The 15,834-nt window shown below is 35.7% G+C and overlaps 1 protein-coding gene and 1 long non-coding RNA gene across 3 annotated transcripts; one reads left to right on the forward strand and one right to left on the reverse strand.

Annotated features, from left to right (window-relative positions):
* Window positions 1–546: 546 nt before the first annotated feature.
* LOC132639288 (large ribosomal subunit protein eL36z-like) lies at window positions 547–2,265 on the reverse strand. Of its 2 annotated transcripts, none has more exons than XM_060355747.1 (4): window positions 2,150–2,265; window positions 1,772–1,876; window positions 875–1,074; window positions 547–747 (listed from the first exon to the last, which is right to left on the reverse strand). In XM_060355747.1, the coding sequence occupies exons 2-4, from the start codon at window positions 1,871–1,873 to the stop codon at window positions 717–719; spliced, it is 333 nt and encodes a 110-aa protein (XP_060211730.1). In that variant the 5' UTR covers window positions 1,874–1,876; window positions 2,150–2,265; the 3' UTR covers window positions 547–716. The 2 variants fall into 2 exon arrangements, with proteins under 2 accessions (XP_060211730.1, XP_060211733.1); XM_060355750.1 differs by having other exon boundaries at window positions 1,772–1,879; window positions 2,150–2,197.
* Window positions 2,266–5,152: 2,887 nt separating this feature from the next.
* LOC132639299 (uncharacterized) lies at window positions 5,153–7,594 on the forward strand. Its single transcript, XR_009582100.1, has 3 exons — window positions 5,153–5,704; window positions 6,263–6,308; window positions 7,339–7,594. It is a non-coding gene; the product is annotated as an uncharacterized LOC132639299 (long non-coding RNA).
* The last annotated feature ends 8,240 nt before the right edge of the window (window positions 7,595–15,834 follow it).

Consider the following 15,834-nt stretch of genomic DNA (forward strand, 5'->3'; position numbering starts at 1 on the left):
ATATCGCAGAAATGCAAGACTTGAGTGAACCCAATAGTGCATATTCTTGTATCGCTCTTGTACAAAAACAATATACCTAGTGTAATCCTGTAGTCCGGAAAGGGTAGGATGTACGCAAACCTCACCTCTACCTTTATGGGGTAGAGGTTGTTTCCAATTGACCATCAGTCGTGTACATTAGGCCAAAATAATTTTTTTGCCCTCTAGTTGGAGCTATGTCACTTGTAGTGCTCGTAGTTGTGTCCTCGGATTTTCTGAGACAAACATGTTTGGAACAGCAATGGTGCGTAGTTTCCTGAAGACTATAATTCATCTATTAGTCACAGAACCTAAACTAGGTAAGATTGTCTAAAAGCAATGGCTTCATTTTTCTCTAATGGGATACACCTAAAATTAGTTGTTACTTGTTACGCACATATTTCAACAGGATTGAACCGTCAAAGATTTGTTACTCTTTCTTCTCAGAGGCAGTTGAATCAGACAATACACATCGAAGTAGATCAAAAGCAGATAATTACGACTAGTGCTGCTAAGAAAAGCACGCAATTTGCAAAAATGTCTAAAATATCACTAGTTCCAAAATCGTCATGAAACATAAATGGGGAAATCCTTCTAATCACAAGTCTCCTTTCTTGAAAACAAAAGTACATTGCAAATATAAAAGCTAGTGAGTTAACTGGGTTCTTCAATCATCAATTGTGGAGGAAGCAAGCATATCACTTCTTCTTTTCAGCACCTCCAGTAGCCCTGTACGAGTCAAGAAAAAGGAATGAAACATGAGATACCTGGCAAGGCTTGTAGTAGCCTTCTTCAGCAAGAAAATAACAGCAATGACCAGCTTCTATAGTAAAAGCAATAATAATCAAGACATTACCTCATCTTACGGAGAACGCTAGACATCTCTTCTCTCTTCTTCTTTGCCCTCTTGTGAGTACCCAACTTCCTCTTGGCTACCTTCAAGGCACGCTTGTCCTTTCCAACTTTGAGAAGCTCGGTAATCCTCTTCTCATATGGAGCAAATCCAGCAACCTCTCTGATAAGGCTCCTCACAAAGTGGACTCTTTTGCTTGTTTTCTAATAAAGACCAATAAAATGGAAAGAAAAGATTATGATTTGTTACAAAGATGCAAGTAATACCTGTTTAATTGGCAAGCAAAAGCATAGTACGTGCAGATCCAAATCAGAAATAGAAAACCTCACGTAAGAAACCAGCTACAAAATATTTAATCCTTCCCATGAAAATAACACTGGTAAAAGAATTTGTAAAAGACGAGCACCGTACCAAAAACATTTCTGCGTAAGAAACAGTACATGAAGGGCGCCCTTAAACACCACAGCCTATAGTCTACATACTACAAGAGACTATTTACTCCTCAACTCTCAAAAGGGATAAATTTATGTCCTGCCACTCGATCAACCCATTCTAGTACAAGATGTACATGCACCTGTTATAATGTCACACAGTGTACCCCAACTCCCAAATCCAATAAATTGTACCAAAATCATGTGCATCAGGCTTTTCTGAAGTCTCAAAAGTAAACAAGTATAGGTAATAGAGAACCCTACACTATAAGGGACAAGAGTTGTGTTAAAAACAGCCAATATACCATGCAGAAAACCTATAAAAGACATTTTGTCAAAACTATCGACTGTTTCACAGTTTTCATGACTAATTCAGAAAACCCAATTTCTTATTTAGTAAATACAAAGATTCTAATACAAACCCAAGTTGTCAAACAGTTAGCAATCAACAAGGAAGAATTAAACTGACCCCTTTTCGGTCAGAAGGGCGTGGAGCTAATTCCTTCTTGGTGACAACATGGCCTTTGTTTAGCCCAACAGATAGCCCTGTATTCGCCTGCTTTGGCGCCATCACCTACTTTGGAACACAATTTTTCATAGTCAAAAAATATATATTTAAAAATGGTATAAAGATTAGTGAAACAAATAGTTAGGACCATCCAAAGAGTAACAGTTTCATATAAAATGGAAGAGAAGAACAACCTTTCTTCCCTTTTCTGTTTTGTATATACTGAGGATTTACAAAACTTAAAACAAAAACAATTAAAAAATACAGAAGAAAATATCTATGCAATGCCAATCTAACAAATAAAAGAAATAGGAATTAGGGGCGGCGAGTAACTCTTACCTCCTTCAATACTAGGGTTATGCAAACAGGAATTAGGGTTTAGGGACACGGCTGAAATTTATATATAGTGGAGATGACTGTCATAATGTCAACATTTAGAGGGTAAATTAGTAAATTGACTCTACAAATAAACACTGTTTGGGCCGTTTATTTCGTTAAGGCCCAGGTGCACTTCACTCGCACTAAGAAAGAAGCCCAATCAGTGATCTCTTGGGGGTCATTTGCATCTTTTGGTCCCATTTTGTTTTGGTCTTTAATTTTTGTGCCTCATACCAACTAATTTTTTTAGCAGGAAATAAGTTTATGTTTTTGCATCATAATATCCCAGAAGTTATGTCCTGCATGACTTTTTCCCTTAAAGAACTTATGCTCAATACGGAATAAGTTCGATTGCCAAATGACAAAAATTAAAGACCAGCCCATTTGAGGGACAATTCGTGCAATTTTATCATCTCTTGTTGTGGATCAGTCGCAGTTTAGAAATCTGACTATGTGCCTGTTTGGATTGGCTTAGTTTAGGTACTTTTAAGTCTAACTAACTTTTATGCACTTTTGTAGTGTTTGTAGTGTTTGGGTAAGCACTTGTTTTTAAGTCAAAATATCAAAAATAAGCTAAAAGTCAAAAGCTAGAATTTCTAGAGCCTGTTTGGATTGACTTATTTTAGGTGCTTCTAAGCCAAAATAGATTTTAAGCATTTTTCTAGTGTTTGGATAAAAAAAAAAAAAACTTTTAAGCACTTGTTTTTAAGCCAAAACAACAAAAATAAGCCAAAAGTCATAAGCTAGAATACCTAACTTATGAATTTTGGCTTATAAGTCAAAAACAATAAACACATCTAAACGGGCTCTATGTAAAAATACATCTATCAAAGGCCAATTTTGGAGTCCAACAAAGATGTCAACTCTCATTACCCCAAAATGCTCACAAGTTAGTTTTACTCACTATCTCATTTATTTGGGTTTTCAGTTTTTTCTTTTTAAAGGGACCACTTACTTTAAATGAGTATTTCTAATCTAAGACTCAACGACACAGTTAAGTTATTTTGTAAAATGAAAATGTTAACTCATATGAAATCTTAAAATCTCATGTTTAGCCTAGGCTGCCAGGCAACAGTATCCATCGTATGTGGAGTTAGGTGACTTCACATTGCCATCCTGATATAGGGCATAGTGATTTTTTCTAGAGTCCGAAACCAAAATGCCCCCAAAAAAATCACTTTGAACTAAAATACTCCAATAAAAAAAATGTTACAAAACTACCTTTAGCGCAGTAAATTACTGCGCTAAATCAGTTCACGGAGACGGAGCCGTTAACTGCTTTAGCGCAGTATTTTACTGCCTTATAGAAGTTGTTAAAAAAATAAATCTATAACGCAGTAAAATACTGCGTTATAGAAACGGTACCAAAAAAAATAAAAAATGGCCAATTTTATTTTTTGTAACACTTAATGTTTTTTTTCATACTTTGACTAATGATTAGTCGTGTGTCAAGACTCCGAAACGTCAATATTTTATATAGAACCTAATATTTTTTTCGGCGTACAATAATGTAGGCTCAATACATCAAGGATACGTAAACATTCGGATCGTCATTTTAGGGGTTGAAAAGGTGCCCGGAGTAAGTTTTATTTGTAAACTTGAGGTTTAGGTGTTCTATATACATATACGTCCATTTTTGTTTGAAGACTTGTTGTCATTACCTTAAGGTTTTTTATTTTTAGGGTTTAGATTTATTGAAAATAAAGCCATTGCCAAAAGGTTTTTAACTTCTTTAGCGCAGTATTTTACTGCGCTAAAGAATTTTTTTTTGTTTGTATAGCGCAGTAAAATAGCGAGCACTAAAAAAAAAAATTGGCAATTTTTTTTTTTTTTGCAACACTTAGCGTGTTTTTTCATACTTTGACCAACGATTAGTCGTGTGTCAAGACTCCGAAACGTCAATATTTTATATACAACCTGATATTTTTTTCTGCGTACAATAATGTAGGCTCAATACATGAAGGATATTGTTACATCCCGCGTTTTCACAAGTTGGAAGGCGTACGAGTTCAATGACATTAGTAACGGAATAAGTTTGATGAATTTTGAAACTGTTATTTATATGGTCTTGATATGGTATTTTCTTTTAAGTAAACCCCTTTTAGTAAATATTTGATAAGTATGATTTTCTATAGTTAATACTGTAAGTACTTCTGTGATACATTTTTAATTATGTGTGCGGTATGAGGACATTTAGAAATGAGATTTTATTTGTTATGGGTACATAAATTATTTTCTCTTATGAAAATCTATCTTTTTCTATTATGAGAATTATTGAGGAATACGTATGATAGATATTTATATCTGCACCATTGCTATATTATTACCATATGAATACTATGTTACCAATTAGATATAGTGATTACTAGATGAAAATATAGAAGGAAGCATATGGTGCTTTTTGTTTACAAGTGTTATATATAGAAAGTCCTTTTAGTTGGAAAATATGTATTATATATTAAATGCTAGGTGGGACAGCAAGGATGGAATAGCTACTATTAAAAGGTGTAGTGACTACGTGGATAAGTGGATTAATGGTAGGTATTAATTTTAGTAAATATAAGGAACATTACATTGATAGGATAAGTGTTTCGTACCATTAGTGTGTGAATTTGTTAAATTCCACACTTTTGTGCATTGGATTTGTCGTAAGTTAATTGACATAAGTTCAAGGACAATATTACTTATGACGTTATAAGTATTTATGCTATGTTTAACAAGTGATAAGTAAGTGTCGTGGAGGTTAAGCGAATCGGAGAAAATAAGTTTTGTCAAAGTTTAGAAATTGAACAAGTTATAACGAACTATATGGAATTTTAGTCACATTCAAGTATGCAAATAAAGAGATCATGGTACAAAGAGTTTTGAGATCCCGAAATAATCTAGGACTTAACAAATGTGATGACAGTGATTGTAAATAATATTTTATGTGTGCAAAAAATAGTTATGGATTATTGCTATACCACAAGATTATGAAAATGAGTGTATGAGATGTGTTTAAAAATGATAATTGTTTTCGTATGTAAATAATTTGAGATCAAGAATAAATTAAAGTGGGAGAAATATGATCTAATTGTTGAATTAGTGGGGGACAACTGCTTTAATTGTTTATTACACGTGTGATCATGAAAGTGAGCCAACTTATGACTCATATTAATGCTATATGCATTTAACCGTGGCTTATCTATAGCCAAGCTTTGTTTTTAATTTTAAAAAAAAAAAGTGCTGAATAGGAGAGACCACAATCAATTAATTAAGTCTTGAGATTTCGTTTTAGATAAGTTTAACAAATATGGGCAGCAACATTCCAATATATTTAAAGGCTATACGTACAGATTTCCTCTCCTCTTAATTGAAGTTTCTTAGGAGCTACAAAGGCAGCAACAATGATCCTTAACGAAATATGAAGAACAAACATACGGGTTTTACTCACCTTTTCGATCCGTTCCGTTTTGCCGTGTTGTTGACTCCGAGCTTTCAAGTAAGAAGAAGATTATTTTTTTTTTGCCATATTAGGTAAGAACTATTCTCTCCTCGGTATATTTTTTTAGCCAAATTTATTAAGGTAAGGTTTAATATTTTCCTACATACTTTAGAAGATGTTTAGTCCTTGTATGAATTAGTGGATGTGAAAAAAATTGCAAGAGTTGTGTATGTTGATATGGAAGTGGAGTTTGAGCCGTATGGGGCCAATTTAAACTAGCTATGGTGAATTAAGTTTAATTAGTGGTATGGTTGTTGTTATCATGGATTATATGGCGAAAGGATTAGAAAGTTAAAGTTGAAATTTTGTTGATATGAATATGTTGTTTTCGTTGAATTGAAGGAATTGAAGATATGATTGTATCCATATGTTGTTGTTGGTATTTCTGTGTCAACAGGAGAACAATTGTAAATTTTGGATAGGTGAAAATATAGGGGAAGTGCTGCCGGATTTTCGCTAAATTTTAGATAATAGAAAATCTTAAACGAGAATATGTATAAGCTAGAATATAGGTTCGATAAGAAATAGGCTATGGATTTGTAAACTAGATAATATAGTTACTAACAATAACGTTACTCTTATATAAATAGGCTAAAAGAGCGACGAGACGAACGGGTTACGAATAGCCGCTAACAGGTATGTAAAGCCTAACCTTTTTTTTGGCATGACCTTTATGGAACAGATAAGTGATGTATATGTATGACTCTAAAGAAAATTATATTCTTAGAGCCACTAGGATGGCCAATGTCTTTGACTTCCCTAAGTTATTCCATATGGTTTGATATGTATTTATGATGTTCAAAGAATCCTAGTTGGTATGTTTCCGAATGTTGTTCGAAAGATAATTGATATGCCTAAGGTCCTTGATATATATTTTGATATGTACATATGGTTCTAAAGCCTCTGTTTGATTTGATCCATAACGATATTTGAAAGTTGTCTAATATGATTATTACTTGAATTTCCAAAAAAGAAAAATGGCCTCTGAATCGCTTTTAGAAGGTTTTGTACTTCAAAAGCTCATAATTTTCGTATACTAAATCGGATTGACCCGAAACTTGTTTCTGAGCCTTCAGATGTCGGTAAATATATTTGTCCATCGAGTCTTGGAATTTATTTATATGCATATAGTTTCTCACTACTCTACTCGTGGATGCCTCAATGCTTCCTTCACTGAGCCCGGGCCAGGATATGTTATCACGCGTATTCCACTGCATTGTTCGCCGCGCCTCGATGTGAGGGGGCAGGTATACATGTACATGGGTTGTGGAGTATGCTGTGCCATGTACACATATTCTGATATATGATGATATGATATGATATGACCATCTGATATGTTTGACATGTGCACATTCTGATATGATATAATATGATATGTTACGGAGTTATTCCCTACTCTGGAGTTATGCTGTGTTGTGGCGCCAGTGTCGGGGTGGCGACCACGTTCTGTTTACCCAGTCCCGTAATGGGACCAGATATGACATATGTTTTCTGCATGCACTATTTATGCTTCATGATCAGCATTTTGCTATTCTGGATATTCCGTTCATTTTCTGTACCTTCTGCTTCGGTTATGACTTTGTTTACTACGTTCCGTGCTTTACATATTCAGTACATTTTCCGTACTGACCCTCTTTCTTCGGGGGCTGCGTTTCATGCCGCGCAGGTACAGACGACAGATTTGCTGATCCGCTTGCTTAGGACTATATTCTGCTATCTTGGAGTGCTCTATTGTTCAGAGCCTACGTTTTGGTACAATCTTTTGCCATTGTACATATGTATGCTATTCAGGGGTACGACGGGGCCCTGTCCCGTCTTATGATTCTGATGTGTTCTGTAGAGGTCTGTAGACATACATGTGGGTTCTGTATATGTTTTGAGTTGATATGATCTGTGATAGCCTTATCGGCTTCCACGTGCTATATCTGTTCATCTGTGATAGTTAGTGACGCCATTTGACTTTTATATTTATATATTCTGCTAATATGCCGGTTTGGGTTATGGGGTGCGTCCGGGTGTCCAGCACGGACACTAGTCGCGGCCTACGGGGTTGGGTCGTGACAGATATGTATACGTTCGAATCGTCATTTTAGGGGTTGAAAAGGTGCCCAAAGTAAGTTTTGTTTGAAAAAACTTAGTGTTTGATTGTAAGGTTATCTAAGTCAACTTTATATGTCGAGAAAATTAGTCAGCTTTATTTTCAAAAATTGAAACCGCAGAAGTGAAATTGACATTCACAGCTACATTACCCCGGGATTTTTATGTCGAAATCTATTGCGTATCCTCATCTTATAAGTAAATAAAACTGAAAATTTCAGGCCAATTTGGGGGGAAATTGAAATTGAATGGGATAAAAGGTGTGTTTTTTTAAAAATCAGCTCGGTCAAGTGGTGGTTTGTCCGCATAGATCTCGGAAAAATACCCAAAATAAAAAAAAAAATCGCGTAAATCGAACGTCCGAGCGCAAAGTTATGACTATCTAAAGTTTGACCACTTTACAACTAGTTGTTCTCCCTATATTTTTTAGAATTATATTTATATTCAAAATAAAGTTATGTCTTGATTAAAAAATAACACGCTTAAATCAAAACTTTAAAAAATAAAAGGGATAAGGCATCATTACCCCCCTCACCTAGTAGTGTTTTTGCTACGACACACCTTACCTCATGTTTGGTCCTATCATCTCCCTAAACTATTTAAAATTGTAATTTTTTACCCCCTAAACGCTGATGCCCACTCTCATATGGGAGAGTGACATACACTCTCCTTGCCACATGTGCATTTATTTATTTAAAAAAAAATAAAAACAATTCAGCTTACGTGTCAATTTTCAAGAATAAAAAATAAAAAACTGAATTTTCTTTTAAAAAATTTATTTTTAAAACCCGTTTTTTTTTAAAAAAAAAAAAACTGAAAACGCGAATTAAAAAACTGAATTTTCTTTAAAAAATTTATTTTTCAAACCCGTTTTTAAAAAAAAAAAAAAAAAAAAACTGAAAACGCGAATTAAAAAACTGAATTTTCCTTAAAAAAATAAATTTAAAACCCTTTTTAAAAATAAAAATGAAAATTTGATTTTTTTTAAAACCCATATGTTTTAAAAAAAAAAAAAAAACTGAAAACGTGAATTAAAAAACTGAATTTTCTTTAAAAAATTAAATTTTAAACCCTTTTTAAAAAAAAAAAATCAATTTTTTTTTTTAAAAAAAAACAAAACTGAAAACATGATTTTTTTTTAAAATATGAAAAAATGGATTTGTTAAAAATATGGAAAGCTTGATTATTTTTTTTAAAATGTCTTAAAAGATCTTGATTTTCATGATTTCATTTTCTTAGGACACTTTTATTTTTCAAATAAAATCCGAAAAAAGTGTTTTTCTTGTCAAAATTTGAAAATAAATAAATTGATTTCTTATAAAATTTTGGAAAAAATAATTATTTTTTTAAAATGTGGAAAATCCGTTTTTAAAACTAAATTTGGAAAAATACATTTATTTTCATATTTTAAAAAAATATAGATTTTTAAGAAAAAAATTAATTTTTCCCGTTTTTTATGTTTCTCACTCTCTCAAAGAGAGTGAAATACACTCTTCTTTCCACGTCAGCATTTAGGGGGTAAAATATTGCGGTTTTAAATAGTTTAGGGGGGTGATAGGACCAAACATTAGGTAAGGTGTGTCGTAGCAAAAACGCTACTAGGTGAGGGGGGTAATGATGTCTTATCCCAAAATAAAACACTTATACCTTAAACAAAACTTACTTCGGGTACCTTTTCAACCCCTAAAACGACGATCCGAACGTTTTCGTATCCTTGATGTATTGAGCCTACATTATAGTACGCAGAAAAAAATATCAGGTTGTATATAAAATATTGACGTTTCAGAGTCTTGACACACGACTAATCGTTGGTCAAAGTATGAAAAAAACACTAAGCGCTGCAAAGAAAAGATTTATTAAAATAAGATGTTGCGATCTTTTTATGGAAAAAACACTATGTTCCTTAAGTGTGTTATTTTTTAATGCGTAACTTTCTTTCGAATATGTTGCAAAAAAAAATCGCGTAAATCGGACGTCCGAGCGCAAAAAAAGGCGTATATTCGAAATAAAGTTACGCTTTAAAAAATAACACACTTAAATCTAAACCCTAAAAATAAAAAACTTTAAGCTAGTGACAACAAGTCTTCAAACAAAAATGGACGTCTATGTATATAGAACACTTAAACCTAAAATTTACAAACAAAACTTACTTCGGGCACCTTTTTCAACCCCTAAAATGACAATCTGAATGTTTTACGTATCCTTGATGTATTGAGCCTATATTATTGTACGCAGAAAAAAACATCAGGTTCTATATAAATATTGACACCGCTTAGAAAAATGAATCCGGAACCAAAATGCCCCAAAAAAACCACTTTGAACCAAAATACCGCAACAAAAAAAAATGTTACAAAACTACCTTTAGCGCATTAATTTACTGCGCTAAAGCAGTTCACGGAGACGGAATCGTTAACTGCTTTAGCGTAGTATTTTACTACGTTATAGAAGCAGTTAAAAAAAAAAGCAATAACTTATGACTTTTGGCTTATAAGTCAAAAGCAATAAGCACATCTAAACGGGCTCTATGTAAAAATATATATATATATATATATCAAAGGCCAATTTTGGAGTCCAACAAAGATGTCAACTCTCATTACCCCAAAATTTTCACAAGTTAGTTTTACTCACGCTATCTCATTTATTTGGGTTTTCATTTTTTTGTTTTTTAAAGGGACCCCTAACTTTAAATGAGTATTTCTAATCTAAGATTCAACAACACAGTTAAGTTATTTTGTAAAATGAAAATGTTACTCATATGAAATCTTAAAATCTCATGTTTAGCCTAGGCTGCTAGGCAACAGTATCCATCGTATGTGGAGTTAGGTGACTTCACATTGCCATCCTGATACAGGGCATAGTGATTTTTTCTAAGCGGTCTCAATATTTATAAAAGAGAGGAAATAAATAATACTAGTGATCACTTTAGTAGATACTGAATATGCCTATTATATATGGTTTGGTCGCTTCTTACTTAAGCTAAAAAAGATTTAGAGTTTGGATCTACTTAACCACAATTTTTATTGATAGAGACTCTCTCAAATATTTGCCAAAAATATGTTAAAGTTGAGGTTCGCACCTCCGACCTTGAAAAGCAACATATGGCGTTTAACTATTGTGCCAAGCGACAAGCGTTGTTCACTTTGTTCCTATTTATCATTTTCATAGTATTAATAATATATAGTCAGTAAAAACTTATGACGAAGAGGTGTCACGTGACACAACTTCGTTCCACGTGTGTCCGCCCCTACCCTGATAGTGAAACTTTTCTATCAGTGAATAATTTGAACATGTTCCTAGACTTTGGCCGGGAGCATAAAAAAGATTTAAACTATGAAGAATATAAAATTAAAATGTAAATACCTAGATATCCTTTTAAACTTGACACGATTGTAAGTTAGACACTCCAATTTAACTGGTGATCGCATAAATACTTTTACCTGAAAATGTATGCTCGTTGAACACAAAGTTTTTAATGTAGCAAACTGCGCGTGTTAACATTAACATCGAGCGTGTGAGATTCTTTTAAAAATAGTTGACATGTTAAAAGATTGATTTTTAACTTTTTTTTTTTTTTTTTTTTTTTTAATATCCTTAGTTTTTATTTACATAGGAAAATGACCTTAATTTTTTTTTTCCCATCTCCATCCATCTATAGTTGCCGAAAGAAATGCACGGACCAAAACTAGTAGAAATATTAGCAGTCGCCGCCAAACTCCTTCATTTGTGCCCTCTCCTTCGCTGATTATTAAGTCATCACTTCCAACATTTTTCTAGAGTCCGCAACTTAAATGACCCAAAAAGTGAGTTTGTGGACCAAAATAACGGCAAAAAAAAAGGGGTCGAAAGTATCTTTTGCGCACTAATTTAGTGCGCAATAGGACTAAATTGTAACTTTCACAGTTAAGTCCTATTGCGCGGTAATTTAGTGCGCAATAGGTATTATTTTCATTTTTACAACACTTGTGTAATTTCAAAGTTTTGAAATTTCACCTTTTTTCCATACTTTGATCAAAGATTAGTCATGTTTCAAAACGCCGGAATATCAATATTTTATATAGAACCTGATATGTTTTTCTGCGAACAATAATGTAGGCTTAATACATCAAGTATACCTAAACGTTTGGATCGTCGTTTTAGGAGTTGTAAAGTGCCTCGAAGTAAGTTTTGTTTATTTGAAAACTTGTTATCTTTAGGTTTAAGTGTTTTATTTTATAAGGTTTTGATTTAAGCGTTTTATTATTTAGTCAAGGCATCACTTTATTTTGAATATGTCGAGATTTTTTTCATAATTAATTTATGTCGTCGCACGAGTTATTAATAAACGATAATAAAGACTAAGATAACTAATTATCATTACAAAAAAAAATACCAGTAAAAATATAATATTAACATAAAATATACAATTTATTTATATACACACAATCTCCATCCCCCTTCTTCCTTAGGTCCCACATGTGGGCCTTTAGAGTAACCCTAAGCCTAAGGCGATCCCCACTACCCTCACCATCATCTCCATCCCGCTTCTTCCTTTTAATAATAGGATGTTTTATGTCATGATCATCCTTCCTTCCCTTCCTTGCACCCTTGAGCATAACATGCTTCTTTGTGGGGCCGGTATGGGATTTGTATGGTCTGAACCTCATCAACATCAGGAACTGGGTCAATCTCAACAGGAGACGGGTCCACAAGCGCAGAAGAATGAACTTGAAATAACATATAAACAATTTAGTTTAGATTTGTTCTAAACTAAACCTGAAATAGCATATAAACAATTTAAAAACCTAATTATAATTTAGATTTAATTAATACATTATCTATTTGTAAACAATCAAGCCTGTGTGTCGACGGGCTCTTGAAATGGACGATGAGAGGGCTCCCAAGCTGGCTTCTCAGCGGTCTCCCGAACGAGCTGCTGAATGGGCCTTGGAGCCGGAGATATAGATGGTGCCAGATCCTAAGAAATGGAAAATTATATAATAATTCGTATAAGTATTTTAATTTGTTAAAATAATTATTTCAAATACTTACATCTTGGCTTCAGCTGTCAAAGTCCAGGAATGTGTAGTAATACTCCAGCTCCTTGCCACCCTGTAGATCACGAACTGGCCAGTCACTCTGTGGATGACAAACTGGCGGAGGATACGCATGGTATGCCTCTACTGATCGCCAGTCAATGTGATCTGAATATAGCTCCGCCGGCGTATATAGAGGTGTCGATGGTGGGTAAGAAGTAGATAGGCGCTCTGAAGTCGACGGATGTTGCCGAGCTGAAGCTGGAATGGTAGCATGCTCATCAGGCTCATCTATTAGACGGAGGCCTCTACCGCCTCCACCTCGGCTACCATCCCCTCTAGCCCCAGCCCCTCTGTCCCTACCACCTTGGCCACCAGCTTCTCTGGCCCCGCCGCCTCTGTCCCTACACCCTTGGCCACCAGCCCCTCTAGCCCCACCACCTCTATCACCACCGCCTCCATGAGCACGACCACGACCATGACCACATGCTACAGGGGCCTGATACGGGATATCTAAAATATGCTCATGGATACGTCCGAGCTCTTGTGATTGTTGCATACCACTATCGGCTAGTTGAACCATCCGGGCTGCGTATCCTGCTGAATGCATATGGCCCATGTTCTCCCAGCGCATCGTCTGTACGGTTCGTAGCTGCATTTGTTGGCAAATATTAATGATTGAATAAATTTGTAACGTAATAAATAAGACGATTAATTAGTTTAAGTCGGGTAAACTTACCAACGTCTCATACTGTCCCTCGAGTGCTGCATATCCTCGGTCATCTGCGTGACGCATCCTGGGGTTGCCAATCAGGCTGCGTGTGATTTGCCGGTACCACTCCATGTACTCAAGGATCGGAGTCGTATGTCCGACCACCGCTAGCGACCCCATCCTATGATACCAACAATGGAGCTGCGCCTGCATAAAGGCCCGAAATGCAGCATCAACGATCGCACGCTTGTCCCACGTATAGTGGTCGTGCTCCCAAACAACCGGCTCAGGTATATTCTGTATATGCCCGAGCTGTTGTAAGACGCGGTGGGGGCGCGTGATCCTCAACGATATCCATGTGTATCAACAGATACCGCGACCTCCACATATGCTCACCAACCCTACAAAACACCGACAAATAATCCAAAATCTGATCATATGGCCTCCATATAAAAACTGTAAAAAAAATTAAATTAGTAAACAATACAAGACAAAAATAGTTAAAAAAAGTAAAAATATAATAACCTACCATGTCCGCCGTCATATGATCTAGTTGATCCCTGAAAGGAAGAAGTCTGTAGTGCGTATCCACATCTCAGATAACGCCTTTCGTTTACCTCCTCGCGTAGGGCATGCCCCACAATGAAGTTAGGCCGAGGGTGTGCAATTACGGGCTGAAAAGGCCTCATCCTAGACCACACCCATATGTGTAAGGGTTAATTAAAAAATATATTTTATTAGTCGTCGTTTCAAAAAGCTATATTTAGAATAAAATTACACACTTTTGAATATATTACCTGGAGGAGCGAGTGAAATCCGCCGACTTCCACACGCTCGCCTACAGGCACTCGACATAGTGATCGATACAGGTAAGCCAAAACAGCAACTTCCCAACTATAACATCCCAACTCGCCTAGATCCTCCATATATAGCAAATACCGTAAGCTCATATGGGAACCCGATGTGTTCGGGAACAAGATGCCCCCGAATATGATGAGTAAGTATAGACGGGCACGACGATCGACCTCTATTTGAGGTGTGTCCTCTGTAATAGGATGCTAGATGTCTATGAGGCGCAAGTGAGTACAGAGGGAAACCAACGATACCCGAGTCTGTCCCCATAAATCACGCTCCTCCAACACGAAATCAGTGAGCCTAGTCAACTCCTGCTGATACCAACTGGGCTGTTGAGGCTCCTCAATATATAATGAGCGTCTATCTACCCATATACCATATATGACCTCCACATCCTTAAGCGTGATAGTGGCTTCACCAGTACGGAGATGAAATGTGTGGGTCTCCGGTCGCCATCGCTCAATTATGGCCGGCACAAGTGCTCTATCATGTTGTACCCGACCAACAGCGACGCAATGGTAGATACTGCCCTGATAAGGTATATCTAATTACGTGACGATATGGGGGTCGAGCCCCCACAAGATCCCACACATGTTCTATCCTACGGGAACGGAACAACGTACTAGAATGTTTCTCCCCATCCCATAATAGCTGGGACCTATGAAGAGCCTGTAGATAAAGTACTGATGCATCGAAGGGTCTCGAATGAAGAGGGTTGGAATCCATGAAGGTGTCGTATCTGTATTAATAATTTTTAATTAATCATTGACATGTAATATTAATTACGGAAAAGGGCCAAATATACCCCTGTACTATCAAAAAAGGGTCAAATATACCCCTCGTTATACTTTAGGTCCAAATATACCCCTACAGTTATACTTTGGGTGCAAATATACCCCTCCACCGTTAAAGTTGACCAAGGTTAATATTTTTAATGAAGAAAATGCCATGTGGCATGCCACCTCATTGCCCAAATCCAATTTTAACCCTCCCTCCTTCCATGTCATCTTTCACCATTTGCACCTCCCCTCTACCACTACTACACCACTATACCCACCACCATTTTCACAATCTCGAAAGGTGGAAGAAATCAAAATGCTTCAAATGACTCATCCCAATTAACTGCTTCATAGATGTACATATTTTGGTTTTTCAAAATTAGATTATAAGCAGGGCATCGGAATCCCGAAGTATTACTCCATGTTTGTATATACAGAGCAAGCCCTTTTACTTGCATTGCCAATATTCCGACGTCATTCATGTGCACCAACTTTTAGTTTTCAGTGTCTTGTAATGTGCACGTGACTTTTTGCTCATGATATGTTCTTGTTGGATTGGCTGGACTGCACTACACAGTTGAATTAATCTCATCATGTCTTTAAGACAAGAAGCTGCTCAATGGTTTGCCTATGATCAAATGCTCGAAGTAGATGTACCTCAAAGTTTAATGGCTCTTCTGGCTTCCAATTGATGGGAAAGCAGTTAA

Source organism: Lycium barbarum, chromosome 1 (assembly GCF_019175385.1).
Source record: "Lycium barbarum isolate Lr01 chromosome 1, ASM1917538v2, whole genome shotgun sequence".
Taxonomy (NCBI): domain Eukaryota; kingdom Viridiplantae; phylum Streptophyta; class Magnoliopsida; order Solanales; family Solanaceae; genus Lycium; species Lycium barbarum.